General features: G+C 36.7%; 1 protein-coding gene across 1 annotated transcript in view; it reads right to left on the minus strand.

Moving 5' to 3' along the window:
* Nucleotides 1-13,738, minus strand: part of TNNI3K (TNNI3 interacting kinase) — a 288,749-nt gene extending 275,011 nt beyond the window's left edge. Inside the window, exons 1-3 of the mRNA XM_045835309.1 lie at nucleotides 13,678-13,738; nucleotides 5,249-5,389; nucleotides 4,553-4,661 (exon numbers count right to left, since the gene is read on the minus strand). Of these exons, the coding sequence (XP_045691265.1) occupies nucleotides 4,553-4,661; nucleotides 5,249-5,288 (149 nt within the window). The 5' untranslated portion in view covers nucleotides 5,289-5,389; nucleotides 13,678-13,738. The remainder of the gene's footprint in view (nucleotides 1-4,552; nucleotides 4,662-5,248; nucleotides 5,390-13,677) is intronic.
* Between the last annotated feature and the right edge of the window lie 2,232 nt (nucleotides 13,739-15,970).

The raw sequence follows: 15,970 nt of genomic DNA on the forward strand, positions 1-15,970 counted from the left end.
AAGTTGTTAGTTTTGCTTTCAAATAGATATCACAAATAAATAAAAATATAAATAAGTTAAACAAGGTGAAGAGGCTATCTGTAGTGAACATATATACTAGTATTTAGACCTGTAAATGGATAACAACAGCACCATGAATTACGTGCTATTAAACAGTTTACACTGAAAGATCTGAGAGCACACAGAGGAAGAAATAATCAGATGATGGTACACCGATGTCCACTTCTCCCTTCCCTTCTGCCTCTCTTCTTCTTCATCTCTTCCTGTCACCTGTCCCTTAGCTCTACAGATGCCCAAAGGTATGAGTGAATGCAATGTTATTGTGGAAGATGAGGAACACTTCATTCACATTCCTTTTCTTTCTCATATTGAGTTCTCATTCCAAAGGTGCAAAAACAAGATAATGGTTTGGTTCTTTTTGGTTTTCTACATTTAGTTCTGTATTGCTCTGTACTATAGTGTGAGTGTGTGTTTGAACTCACAGAAAGAAGCCTTGGTACACTATGGTATGAAAATTCTCTTCTAATGAATGGAATGAATATCTACCATAAACATAATAAAGAAACTTGTCAGCAATTGAAAATAAAACAAAACAAAAACTCCACCCTCCCAGACAAACCTATGTTTATGTCAGTGATGCTCCACCTGTTACTTTACTGTTAGAAACTTTTAGGGGATCTCCCACAGTTTTTCTGCAATCTACGTGTTTAGAGAAAACCTGATGTCAGGCAGCATAACACAGTTGTTCATCGCAGAAGTACTCCTTACATAATGTAAGACATGAATAAAGATGAGGGAGAAAAGATTCTAACACATACTTGACACCTAAATTGTCTTACATACTCATTTAAGTGTGATTTCATACAATGTTATCTTTTATTTTTCCAACTACTCTTAAAATTATTATATGTGAGCCAGTGAGTGAGACAATTTATATTCTCAGTACTTCTTTCTTTTCTTTCCTTGTCATCCATCATTTTATTCTAGAGAAAAGAAAATTCTGTGGAATTTGCCCTGGGCATGACTGCCTTTCTTTCCCAGATGATGCTATCTGCCTTGATGAGATCAGACAAAACATAGTTCTCTGCTTTTTTGTTTGTTTGTTTGTTTGTTTGCTCCATTAACTCTCTGAAGATCACACCAGTTGCCAGCTTTCTGTTCTCATGTTCTTCATCCCTTCACTGATATCACCTCAGGCAGAGTTTTCAGTATAACTCAGTTATCTTTCTAAAGCACAGTTATCGAACTTGAGCCAAAGTACATTTTTAGCATACAAAAGTATGACCTGGGGAGCTTATTAAAAATTCAGGTTTCTGGAAGTCATCCCCAAAGATTCTGATTCATTTGATTGGGGCAAACTCATGGAATCTAAAATTTTAGCAAGCACTAGACGCTCCTCTACTGTAGGAGGTGCTTACCTGGAGAAACAATGTTTCTAGGCTCTCATAATGCTCTGCTCAGCTTCATGTGATCACTTCTGGCTAACTGAACATTTCTGTAGCTTCCTTAATGGCTTTAGCACCGGGCTTCAGTCTTCCTCTCCACGACATGCTCTACCATTACTCTCAGGGAATTTGACATGCATCTTGATGAAACTTCTAATACCGTGGTTTGAAAACTCATTAAATCCCTCCTGATCACAATACTTAAAATTTATATTTCAGATTTTTGCATCATCTTGAAGTGTTCTAACATTTTACATTTTTACTTTTGAAAACACCCTCACCATATCAAAACATTTTATCCTAACTTTCTTTCCTCCTAACTTTTAATAAATTATTTGTTACTCCCACTCTATAATAAAGTCTTCAGTCTTTCAAACTGCCCTATTTATCCAATCAATCATTGTAATAGAAACCTCTAATTATTCAATGCCTGTTGTGTGTTAGGCCCTGTACTCAGCACTTAATTGACATCATTTTATAGATACCCTGTGAGATTATTAACCTCATTTTACAAATGCAAATAAGGTTCAGGAGATTCAGTAAAATATCCAAGAATACTAAGTTTGTGAATAGAAGAAACTACCCTGGCCGGTGTGGCTCAGTGGATTGAGCGCAGGCCTGCAGACCAAAGGGTTGCCAGTTTGATTCCCAGTCTAGAGCACATGTCTGGGTTGCAGGCAGGTCCCCAGTAGGCAACCACACATTGATGTTTCTCTCCCTCTCTTTCTCCTTCCCTTCCCATCTCTCTAAAAATAAATAAATAAAACCTTTAAAAAAGAGAAGAAACTAGATTTAAAACTGATTGCATGACTATAAAAAACCCTTTTCACAAGCATTCTGACATAGCATTCTTACTCAACTTACATACAATGGTCAAGACATTCGTTTTTCTTGCCTCTTCTTGACTTTCCATGGTACGCACCCACTCTTGCCTATCTATCTTTACTTAAGTATACCATTTATTGGAATGCTTTCAAAATCAGTGAATAAATCAAGACTCTAAATCTTTTTTTAATATTTTAAAATCATCCTGTTTTTCCTTCTAGTTGGCACTCTTCATAGACTGACTTCCATGCATTATCTGTATATATGTTTCCCCTGAACCAGAGTTTGAAGTCCTGGAGCAAGAAGCCAGTGCTGGAGTAAGACAAGCTCTCTCTGTGACACAGGTGGCAGACACAAGGCCTGTGGGCCGGGCCCTCTACCTTGTTTTATCCACCTGGACCTTGTTTCTACCCGGCAGCAGCGCCGAGCTCCTTGCTCCTAGTTAAGGAATAATTACATTTATACAGTTCTAAAATTACATACGGCCCTTTGAAAGCAACCTCGAGGCTGATGTGGCCCCCAGTGAAAAAGTTTGACACCCCTGTTCTATGGAGTCAGGCAGACCTTGCTACACATCACCATTTTAGAACTTACTGACCATGTGATCTGAACAGAAGACAGTGTCTCTAGTCCTTAGTTTATTATCCACCAGAAAGACTGTCTCCCACATATGGTCATGGAGAGGATTAAACAATGTCTTATATTTAATGTACCTGGATTAGCACCATAAATACAGCTCAAACAATAAATCTGAACTATAATCTGCCTGCCACTAACTCTTGCCTCTCACCCCTAATAATAATCAACAAAAAGGAGGTCACATCTATCATATGTAGTGAAAATGTAGGAAAAGTCAGTTTTAGCAGGAGCTGTAGAAACAGCTTCTTGTAGATGTGGTACAAGAAAAAAACTCTTCATCTCAAGCCCACTGTTTAATCCTTAAAGGAATATATTTTGTTTTAAATTAGACTTGATATATTTGCATAATATTTCCTTAATTAAAATAAATAAATAAAGTTTTGACTTTACAAATTTGGGGAAAATCTCTTCAATGTAATCACATTTTATTTAGCAGATTTATTTGAGTTATTAAGAGCTAGAGGGTTTATGATTAAGTTCTATATTCATATCCTTTTCCAACTAAATAAATATGTATGTATAAATCTATTACAACAAAGTGCTGGTCACATCTTTGCAAGATATTTAAATGTTTCCCCATAACTGAGCACGTGATACTAATTGCAGAAGCCAACCCAACCCAGAGTATCTCAATGTAAGTGTTAATGCTGAGTTAATAACTTTGGGCCAAATAACAGGAGAATCAGTTATTACCCAAGCCATAAAATTGGACACTTATGAAGGCCTTATTAACCCACTGACAAACTTCTTATAAACTATATTATACATGGAAACTTTTATATGCCAGTTATGTCAGTTTTGTATGTTTACTATATCTGAAATTTCTTTTTAAAAATATAATGTCATTGCTTTATAATTGTTTTCCAAGGAAAATAGAGGGAGTTCTTGGTCACAAGTACATTTTGTGAATAACACAGCAATAAGTGAACACATCTAACTGGCCACATGGAACTTCTCCTCAGTCAGGCAGCTAACTTAAACTAACCCCCCAAAATACACCTAGTTTCTCAATGCCAGATTCAATTTCTTCACAGGTTGCTTGTGTATATCAGGGTCCTGCCACTCTTTTCTGAACATTTGATGCCTTCCAAGGTTGTGACACCATGGCAGATTATTTTTCTCTTGTTATCATGGAACAAAACCCACTGAAAGCCTGAAGCCAATATAACTCATTGTTATGTGATTTTTCAGGGACAAAATAATACTCAGTTCCATTAAAGGGCAGTCTTTCAATGTCAGGAGTCCAGAGGGTTTATTAAAATTGGACTTAGCCTGTAGTCCAAAGGAAACAATGTGACCAATATCTTTCCACCATTTGGGAAGAGACATTGTGTTGTTTGTGGCTGGAATGGTTTACAAGAATGATCTAATTCCAGAGAAGATTATTTGCTTCAGCAACAGCATTCAAAAGCTAGGGTTAGGTTCTTCTTCTTTTTTTTTTTTAATTTTAGTAATGGAGTATAAAAGTTACATTTTAAGGATATAATCTATATTTTCAGGGATATAAGAATGGTCAAGAGTGGATAACTTTATATTCTAAGACTTAGAACATGACTGAATAATGTTGTATTTTTAAATACATAGAGAGATATCTAAAAATAAGATATATAATGAAGACACTTATGCAAATAAATAATCTTTACCCAAATATATGCCTTAATTCTGTAAGTTCTTTTTCTTTGATCTGAAGGTCATCTTCTAATCTTTCTATTATGGTGACATAAGATTCACTGACCTTCTTCTTCCATTCATCTAAAAAGAAATGAAATAGATTTATAGCTGTGTTTTGCCAAATGTAGACACAGATCATAACATAGAAGTAATTAAAACTCTGTTTTTTATGCAAAACTCTACAATACTTAATTTAAATTACTGAGTTTAAAATGCAGATGTTTATATTTAAAATGCAATCATATAGAATTGTAGTAATTAAGAACCCATTTGATATAAGATAATATATTTACATAAAAGAATATATTTGACTTATTTGATTTGATTTAATTGCATTTTAATTATAGCAATCTCCAATTTCTAGAAAAGAGCTTTTTGGTTCTAAATAAGAGATACTTAAGATATAACTCCAAAATCCCTATATTCAGCAGTATTACAATTTTTTGTACAACATTATACCTAGGAACTAATAATACATTTTTTACAAGAAATTTGTTTTCTTTAAAGATTTTTCAAACAGGTACTTTGAATTCAGTTATTCTTCACAACACTTTTATATAATACATTGTTTTATTATCCATGGAAAAATTAACAGATATTCTAAGGAAATGTTAATTATCTACAACTATCATTGAACCCTGTTACATTTAAGGATATAAAATAATTACCAGTGCAAGTTTGGGTTGGTCTAGATTTATAATTTCCCATTTGTTAGATGATTCTTCTTTTTCCCAGTGCAGTTCCTCACGTTACAAGATTCCAAGTTCAAGTGCAGTTACAGTCCAGTAGAAAATACTTTGATAGTCTGGCTAAAAATAAGCAGACTGTCAAATGGAATGTCATGCAACAATGACAAAGAACAAAATAGTGTGTACTTTCAAGGGTAAAATCATAAAGGAAACTAATCAGCCTGTTTAAAAGATCTGTACAACAAATAAATATTAAATGTTTCAATAAAATTATTTGCATCCATCAGTTGATCACCTAACCTTATATACCTTTATGGGCCATTTCTTTAATAGATATATCTAGAAAGTGGTTCAGTTATATATGACGTCTACAAAGAGCTATTGAAACTACCTGGGATATTCTTTCAGGATCATTTTCTCCTGAGCCAAAGTCATGGCAGTAGGAAAAGGGTGACTGGTAATAGGATTGATCTCTATACTCATATATAAACAATGAAAACCCATATCCTATGGCATACAATGAAAATAGAATGAAAAACCCAGAAGGAAAAGTTTCCTGATTTTTACTACTTTTTTTAACGCTTTATTTGTATTGTTGTCACTATTACAGACGTCCCCATCCCCCACCACTTTGCCCACCTCCATCAAGGCTCTGTCCCCCTTTTCTTCTGGCCATCAACACACTGTTGTCTGTGTCTATGGGTCATGCATATACGTTCTTTGCCTAATACCCTCACCTTCTTTCATCCAATCCCCCATCCACCCTCCCCTCCGACAACTGTAAGTCTATTCCAAGTATCCATGCCTCTGTTTCTATTTTGTTCATCAGTTTATTTTGTTCGTTAAATTTATATACTTCTTTTCTATAATGTAATTTTATCTAGAAAGTATAAATTTTAATTGAAATTTATCTTCAGAGCCATAGTTTGAATGTAGTAAGTATAGATTTTATAGTTGTTATAGTTGAGTGTTAAATAACTATTTCCTTGTAAAGCAAATGCTTAGATAAATTTGATTCTCCACAACTTTTTCTCAGCAAAGGTAATTTAAGTTCTGGAGGTAGGGCTTCAATACTGATCAAACATGATCCAAAAAAGACCCTAGATTTATCTTCTCAAGGCAAATCCCCTTTGGAGCCTTCCTCACCTAGGTGAGTGTTTGAGGAACACATCTTTATAAGTGTACCAGCTGGTGTTATTGTGAGAGGCTACATTGGGCTTCAGTGAATTTTTCTGCAGACTGTTTCAATGCTATTTGCCCATTTTGTGATGGGTGATTTATGAGTGCCCCTGCCCGCACTACATTGAGTGTTCAGCAATTTTTGACCAAAAAAATGGCATGACCCCTGTGCCCCTACCCTCCCTATTCTTCACCTATTGTTACAGGGTGCAGCCAAGAGGGGGGACCCCAAATGGGCATTTGAAATGGGGTCCAGAACTTAAGGTGTCCAAGAGATTTTAAGATGTCTCCACCCCGCCCCCCATGGTGTGGGTTGGGGGAAGGGACAAATGGAGCAGGGCCATTGAGAGCTGTTTTGCATAGCAACAGCCTTGCTGCTACCCTCTGGCATGGCCATTTAACATATCTATAGGCTTTGGCTGGTCGCTTAGATATGTTAAATAGCTGTGGCCATGCCCTGAGCCAGGGGAATGGAAGTAACTTCCCCACCAAGACGTGACTGGGGGCAGATCCCCCAAGCTACAGCGCCTGCGTGGGAGCTCGGAGAAGATTGGCTCCAGGACATGGGGCCACACCTGCCCAGACTCATGATGGCAGCCCAGTAAAGCTGGAAGGATATGAATTCTGGCATGTGAAGCCGAGTGTGGGAGGAGTCGGAAATGAGGCTGCAGAGGAAGACTGGCTGCGGGGATTGAAAACCCAGACTTGGCAGCCATGAGGAAGGAGAACCATGCTGCTTTAGGAAGGAGAGCCATGCGCAGCCCTGAGAGGAGAGAACCATGTGGCTTTAGCAGAATGGGGAGGACCTCAGCCATTGAGGGAGAACCGTGCTGCTTTAGGAGAGAGAACCACACGGCCTTGACAGAGTGGAGACTCCCGCAGCTTTAGAAGGGGAACCACCACCTGGATTTAGCAGAGATCCTGGCAACTCAGCTGAGGGTGCCGGTGCCGGGAACCCAAGGAGGTCTCCCAGTCGAGATGGAGAACTAACTAAGAACCAGAGGACTGCCTGAGCCATGGACTTCTATTTCCTTTCCTGAGATACGGTACTCTGGACTGGGCAAAGGGGGAAGGAAAGAAAGACTGTGTGTTTGTGGGTGTTTTTAAGGACTTTGGGATTTTTGATAAAGACTGTAGGTCACTACTTTAAGTTAGTATAGCATTAAATAAACATTTCCTTTCCTTTTCATGAATCTCTGGCATTGAGAGACGTCTTTCCTCTGGCGGCGGACATAACGGACCCGGGGCCTTCTTTCAATAATAGTATATTGTCTCAGGCCCCCCTTGTTGTCTATTCTGTAACGCTATCTCACCCCAAGCAACTTTTTTTGTTTCTCTGGATGAAAAAAGTCCTCAAAGAGAAACATTCTGCTGATGTGGAAGAGATGAAACAAAAAAATGGTAGAAGCACTAAAAGGCAACAAAATCTACAAGTTCAAAAACTGCTGAGCAGTGGAAAAAGCATCTTAATAGGTGTACTGCATCAAATGCAGAGCACTCTGAAGTGTTGGGAACCGCCCTGAGTGGTATCAGAAGCTGAAACCCGCCTAGGCTAAGGCTAAGGGAATGCCCTTGGAACTGTAAGCCAGCAAGGAGACAAAAGCTTATCTCCCTGGCAGGAATGCTGCTTCTGCTGCTTTATTCATAACTGAACCCCAAAAAGCTTGGTCGGTTAGCCAAAGACGGGTAAGATTCCCCAAGGGGGGAACGACCTAAGACAGGCACGATCACTTTGGGAGGCCCCCCCAAAAGAGGGACTTGGGGGGCTGCAGCAAAAGGGTGTGATGGACCCTCGCTCCTCGGCTTTGACATAGCCTGAAGTTCTCATCGTCTGGGAGAAAAATCTCCTTATCTCTTGGTTGCCTTAGTTCCCTTGCTCCACCTAAGCCTGAAACAATGACAGGGTGGTGCAGCTCTGTGCTGAAAAGGGTGGATTCCCGGGTGATCAGGCCTAAGAAAGAATATGTAAATTACTGTGAAAACTTCTTTGTTTAGAATGCTCTCAGTTGAATGAGAAGGGTCTTAGGAGGAAGTTAGTTTGTTCCTCGGTCTTACAGCTCTTTGACCCCCGACTCAATAGACCGGCAGAGTTCTTTGTTTTCTATGGTTCCTTACTTCCCCCTAATGAGTACTGTACTTTACCTGAATTATTATGCAGAATGAGCCCAATAAAAGCAGGTATGGACTGTAAATTGGGGCACTCCCCACTAGGGGGGGTGGCCATTTCATCCCTATTTCCCCACAGAAACTAGTCTGTCTCTGTGCATGTTTTTTCTCACGTGTTTATCGTCGAGCCATCCACAGTGTTCCGTGGTCACTGCTGGCCCTGGACCCACGCATCACTGAAGGAGGCTGAAGCTTAAACATGTAAGAATAAATGCACTTTTTTATAAATAAATTCCAGGTTTTTTGTGTCCCCCTGTTAACAATGAGGAGAGAGAGAGACCTGAGCCCTGTGGCCTTTTTTTCCCTGCCTCGGTTCTTGTCTCACTGCAAGAGACAAATTAAAGCGAGAGACAAATGTATAGTGGAAACAAGAGAGTTAATTTATACACTTGAGAGTAAGCTACAAGTGGGCACTTGGCTAATCTGAGTGCCCCAACTATTGGGGTTTGGGGTTTATGTACCTCAGCTGGCTTCTGGAGACACCCCTCCTTCTTCCCTTCTAAATCTTGGGAATAATGTACAGCTACAAGGCTTTCTTTCTCAGTTAGTAAAAGTTCTTTGTCTTAGTTTGTAAAATTGTTACAGAGGCCCCCTTTCTTAGTACAGAATCTCAAGGACTACCCCATTCCCCCTGCTTGTGATATTCAGGACACCCAGCGACCTTCGTGAGATTGTTACAGAGCCCCTTTCTCAGCGCAGTCTCAAGGACTCTCCCCTCCCTCTGTGCTATTTGCTTCCCTGCTCTGGACACCCTGCAATCTTATCAAACTGAGCTCAGCACTGCTGAGTTAATTGGTGAGACACATTCTCCTTTTGCTTCTAGCCTCCTGTGTAAGTTCTTTGTTAGATTGTAATGATGAGGTCCCTACCTTTATTTCCCCTCTGGCCGCTCATTCCTAGCCACTAAATGCCTCCTCGTATAGTTGGAGAAGTAGCTATCTTGACTTCATGGAAATCTCTGTCCTCCCCTAGATATAATTCTCCTTATCTTTCCTCATTAGTACATGCTGCCCTGGCTGTTGAAGTCTTCTATGCTTTGGGGTCTCTATTTACTTGGTCTATGCACTCTGTTTTCTTTGCTTGAAGGCCAAACGTCGTCAGTTGTACCAGCTTTCTTTCAGAATTGTGTGACCCTCATTTCCTCAGGTCAGAGTCTACGTATTCCCCAAGAATTCTGCCCTTAGGACCATTGGATTAGGCACCTGACTTTTCAGTGCTTTTACATCCTGAAGATCATACTAGATAGTTTTCTTTTAAAGGATTGTAATTTCCCAAGGCTATATCTTGGAAAGTAATTCACAAGCTATCTCTTCCCTCAGATTTCCTTAAAAACAATCCATGGTTGTCATATCATTAATCCAGAGTGACAGGGATGAGAGGCAGGACTCTAGGCCTTCTGGACAACATCTAAGTGTGTGTATTTTTCTCTGTCTTCCTTTCTTATTTCTCTCTCCACCATTTAATATCTTCCACCAGTGTATTGTGTACATGTGTGTATCACCTCTATCAATGAAGAAAAAGCTAGTTCACACCATTTTGCATTGTCCCTTCAAATTTCCTGTTTGGGACATAACATAAAAATTGATACACAAATTTTTAAGATTTTTCCTTTTGATTTTCAAAAATCTTTTTGTTTTCTCCCAAAGGTTAGCTTTTATAAATGAAAGCTTTAGTTGTCAAAGCTACTTATTTCTGGTGCGAGTTTGAAAATCCAATCGGCATCTCAATTGAGTTTTTCCACACCCTTAGGCAATAAATTTTGCTCAAAAAAGGGAGAATAGCAACATAAAAAAGTATGAAATAACATTAATAACTAAAATATTAAACATCATTGAACTACATAAAAATTTCCTAGTTTTAAAGGCACAAAATCTACAAGCCCATTTCAAGAATGGGGATTAATCCTCCTGAGTGCCTTTAGCGAGGTGAAACAAAGGCTGAAGCAAGTAAATGGTCCAGGATAACACTCCTGCTTTTCTTTCTACAGAATGCTGGAGAGAATCCACGTGGAAGCAGGAAATGTTATCCCCAATACTCTGTACATTTCTGGAAAAGTTACTTCTCTCTGCCCTAGGTTGGCCATATGCTCTAAACTGAATTCTACTCATCCCAGTTCTGAGACTTCCATTAAGTGTGGAAGACTTTTTAATTCATGTATTATCAAAAACACAACCTAATTACAAAAGTATTTATTTTCCCAAACTTTGGATGGAGCCAAGGTTTCTGTTTCTTTACAAAGTGTGCTGCCACTTAAACCCACTTTGTAAATAAACAGAAACCTTGATTCCATCCTCAGAAATTCTGATGGAAAAGACCAGGACTAGGGCCCAGGAATCTGAATTTTAACAGACATTAATGAGTCTAATGTAGATACTACTTGGGACATACTTTGAGGGACACAATTGTAAGGTTGCTTAATGTGAGATGCCTACTTAAAGGTTTTTGAGCCTTCAAATCCCCTTTAAGAGAAAAAAGTCCTGGAATAAAGACAAAAAGAAGACCGTTTCATGTTTTTAAAGAGTTCTATCCTGTGGTAACATTGGGGCAACAGAAGATTGGTCTGTGCATGTACAGTCCCATATTTTAAAGGTAATTCACAAAAAGCAGAAGTAACCAAGATGCCCTTTCATAGCAGAATGGATAAACAAACAAATTGTAGGTATATCCATATAGTAGAATATTATTCAGCAATAAATAAAATGAAATACCAAGCCAAGAAAAGTTATGGAATAATTTTAAATGAATAATGCTCAATGAGATAAGCCTGTCAGATGAGGCTACATACTACATAATACCAACCGTAGGATATTTTGGAGAAGGCTGAACTATAGACACAATAAAAAGATCAGTAATTTCCAGGAGGAAGGGAGAAGAGAAGGGGTGAATAGTTGGAATACAGGCAATCTTTAGGCTACTGGTATTATTCTGCAGAATACAGTAATGGCAGATTCATGACATTATGCATTTGGAAAAACTCAGAACCATAAAACATGAAGACTTTAGTTAATACTAATGTGTCAATATAATTTCATTAAGTACCAAACAAATATAAGTGTTAATAATAAGAGAAACTGTGGAGGGTGTGGGGTGGGGAAAGGAAGGGGTATTTGGTAATTGTACTTTCTGCTCAATTTTTCTATAAATCTAAAACTATTTTAATAAAAAGTGTACTAATTTTTTAAAAAATTAAGGAAAAATATAAAATAATACATAAATATGACCAAAAAATAGTATTCCTTAACAGGAAAATTTGAATTTTTTCAAGGAATATTTATAGCATAAAAAGTCTTCTCTAAGGAGGCTAAGTACTAGTAAGCATTTTTGTTCTTTTACACTTGCTTGGTATTTTTTTTTTCATTCAAAATGTCAGGGTAGATTTAGTAAATACCTTATTTCTTCAACTATTCATTTTTGATCAACTTTCATGTTCTATTGAATTGCCTAAATCTAACATTAATGCCTCCATCTTTTCAACTGATTTATCAGACTACTTCAGCACATACACAGACATGTTCTAATACTCCTTCAATAAGCCTATTTACATTCTTTCTGAAATCCTTTATTTGGGGTTCATATGATTTATTTATCCCAATCTACACTTGTGCATCTGCTATTTATATTTTATACTAGTCTCTTCATAAATATTTAAAAGGATTCTTCCAAGATGAAAAAGATAAAAATTGACCTTGATACTTCTTCACTTTTATGATTCCAACAGAGAAATTATAAAGACATGTATCCCATAAAAATCTGACTGATGCACTTGGAACAATTCTTATCACATTTAGGAGTGAGTTCGTTGATACTTAAATCCTAGATCACTCTTTCATTGTGAATGGATTCTTATTAACATGTTTCCAAGTTTGAGGGAAGTTTAGATTTTTGATGTGTTACATCTGGTTGACAAACAATTAAGATAATCATTGCTTTAAACATAATTAGGCATAATTACTGATTGGTATATATTTATATTTTCTCTTCCTTTTAATAAACATTAAATTATATTAAAACCAAGTTGCACAAAAAGAAAACTGAGGATTGTCTAAGAGGTCTGCAAGTATTCAACTTTAAAACTTCTTTGATTTCTTTTTGAACAATATATTTCTGCATTTTAGCAAGCATAATTTGGGAGATTCTTATTTGCCAAACAAGTTTCTTTTCTACTGGAATATCTATATTTATAGTATGTTGGATGAAATTATAAATCACCATTATGATGATATGAACACCATTGAGATAATATTAATATTAATCTTACAAATGAATAGGACTTGAGAATATAGGTATAATAATCAAAGTAAATGTGAAAAAAATCAATATCACTGTAATTTAAAACAGGTGTTCTCAGTATCTCTGTGACAGTATGTTAAAGAAAAAATAAAACATTCTTGCTATTTTTATTTCCAATTTACAATACAACTAAAAATGCAAGGATAGTTATGTTTGCTGTGCTTTCCTTTGCTGCTGGGTGAATGTGAAGTAAGTTTATTAAATAATTTAAATTAAACATTGATGAGTCATATCTCTGTCATTGGCTGAGACTTTTTTTTCCAAAATGATCGGACTTTTTTCAATTGTCAGTTCAGCTCTTCATTGATTTGATTGATTCATTCATTAATAAGCATGTACTGTATTCATCAAGCACTATGAAAATCTCATGAGGCCCAGGAATAGACAAGTAAACAGGCAATTGCAATGAACCACTTGTCCTATGATAGCAATATTCATAATTGGTTATGAGAAGGGGCATTTAATAAAGCCTACATTCCAATGAGAAAAAAATTCTTTGAAGCATTAAAACCTTTGAAATAATCGAAACTTCATGACTTGGGGTACTTCCAATCCTACTTCATCCTTCCTTCTCCCCCTTAAGAGTCAGTCAGTCTGCTAAGGAAATAATGTGTTGTAATTTAGTTCAATTAATAACTAATTGTTGTCTTTGGGCAAACAACACTTCCATGCCTAAGATTTGTCATTTATTAAAAGAAAAATGTGAAGGAGAAAAGCAAAAATAGCTAGTTCTACTTACAATGAGTTAGTCTTACCAATTACCTTTCACTTACCAATTATCCACTTAATGGTTGCTCCTCAAAGTGAAAGTAAAACTAATTTGATGTAGGTAGGAAAGATTATTTAAAGGTTCAGAGTGGACCTATATAACATGTGGTGGTTGTGAGCCCGCTGAGTGATTCCACATGATCAGTTCTTTGCTTAGTCCCTTTAAGCAGAAACAATCTCAGTAAGTAGTCTGCCCAAGCATAGCTATCATTATTTTTGTTACATATCCTCCTATATCAAAGTGGGAGAATGATGAAAATGGTTATAATGCCACACACCTTTACGCATGCCCCCCTCCTGTCATCCTCCTGTGTATCAGTGTTAGAAATGCCATCAGCCTTTGGCAGGTACTCAAAGGTTCACGATGTCCCTTCTGTTAAATCCCACCAATTAGAACTGACATTGACCCAATTGTATAGTTTTCTATACATTTTATACTTTAGTTGTGAGAATAGCCTGGCTTTCTTTGCAGCTGAGATGTCATAATATGTAAAATCTTGAATAACCTGAATAGAAATTAAAGGGATTGCTATGATTAAATTAGCATGAAGCTGTTGGGTGTACAAAAAACTCAACTTTTACCCATAGCCCTGTTGTGGTGAATCAACAGAAAGTTACAGTTTGTAGGGCCACACAGCTTTTTGATTTCTGCTGCAGGGATTTTGTCTCTGAAGCCAATTATGAGGGGATTTGCTACAGTGAGTCATGTTTAAGACTATCCTTAATGCCAGGAAGACTTTCAATAATAAACCCAAGTTAAGCTCTTCCAATTTTATATAGTTCAACAAATGTCCTGATAGATTTTTACTTTATTGGCATACAAATAACATTCTCTTCTCACCCAGTATTCAAGTTTAATAATCATATATGTATATATATATAAATTTTTATGTTTTCAATTGAAATTTGTGGAATAGATACATATGTTTTTGTTACAATTTTACTCCCTTTTTTAATATAGCTTATCAAGAGTAGGCTATAATTGTTGTGAATTTCAAGACAACTTGTTTTCATACATGTAAAGCACTTTTAAAAATTGCCACTGCATTTGCAATAAGTATATATCATATCTTCCTAGTCTGGAAAAAGTACTACTATTATTGTCCATATCTTCCATAAAAAATTGTAGCATTGTATGCCTACTTTAGGACCTCCAAGCAGTCTTTACCAACTTTATAAACTATTTGGACAACTTTTTTCTTGTTGTTCTCTTTGTATCTGTACCTGCTTTGTTTCTTGAACCCATAAATGTGGTCATTGAGCTTCATATTAATATGGAAAAATGTGAATTGGTAGATTTAGCTCAGTCTAAAAACCTAAAAGAAACCCCTGTCATTAATACTAGAGAGGATTACTCTGAATTACGGTATAGAAATTGCAACCAAAGGTATTAGAAGCTCTTCCGTCCTGCCAAAGGACCCCCATTTTTCCCACAGTCCTAACCTTATCATTTAAGATCACGACTCCCTGAGATCTAAAGCAAATGATGCCAAAACACTTCTAATTCAGTATCTCTGATGCATAAGTTTATTCAGTAATGATGGAATATATTGGACTTAACAATCAAGTCTCAAGTCTCTAAATCTCTATCTAAGTTGGCTTACTGTGATACCATTTTGTAACAGCTGCCCAGACTTTCCAAAATTGAAGTGGAGGTCTGATTACACAAACAGTTACCTAAAACTGTCTCCATGTTTGCTCACTCACATATGCAGCCAGGGGGAGACTTATAGAGCCTGTGGTGAAGGGCTACCAGATATTTGGAATTTGTGAGGCCCTTAGGTGTTTCAGAATGAGAGATTAATACATATCATCATATTAGGCTTTAACAAATTAATTCCCTCATCATCTTCCTGAACCTTATTCCCCTTCACAATGAAAGGCATTCATCTCATTTAACTACATAATACTTAATTTACTAGCTAAAAAGAATGGTTTTCTATGTACCTTCTGAAGAAATGATACAAAGAGAGTAGATATATCTACTCTCTTTGAACTATTCCATTGTATCATTTCTTCTAGAGAGTTTGGGTATGTACTATTTCTCAAAATCTTCTTGAAATGTCAGGAATACATTCTTTAATGTTATTAAGGGTTGTTATCTCTACTTTTTGATGACCATATTTATATTTAATGATTATGTACTATAATTCTATATGCATATACATTATATATATGTACATATACATACATGGTATATATACACACACACATGGAAACTACTATCTATGTAATTATCATATACACACACACACACAGGATGTGGCAGAAGCAATGCCTCCTTGAGTGTGGCTGGTA

The sequence above is a fragment of the Phyllostomus hastatus genome, unplaced genomic scaffold (genome assembly GCF_019186645.2).
Source record: "Phyllostomus hastatus isolate PE091 unplaced genomic scaffold, TTU_PhHast_1.1 phas_contig_209, whole genome shotgun sequence".
NCBI lineage: Eukaryota > Metazoa > Chordata > Mammalia > Chiroptera > Phyllostomidae > Phyllostomus > Phyllostomus hastatus.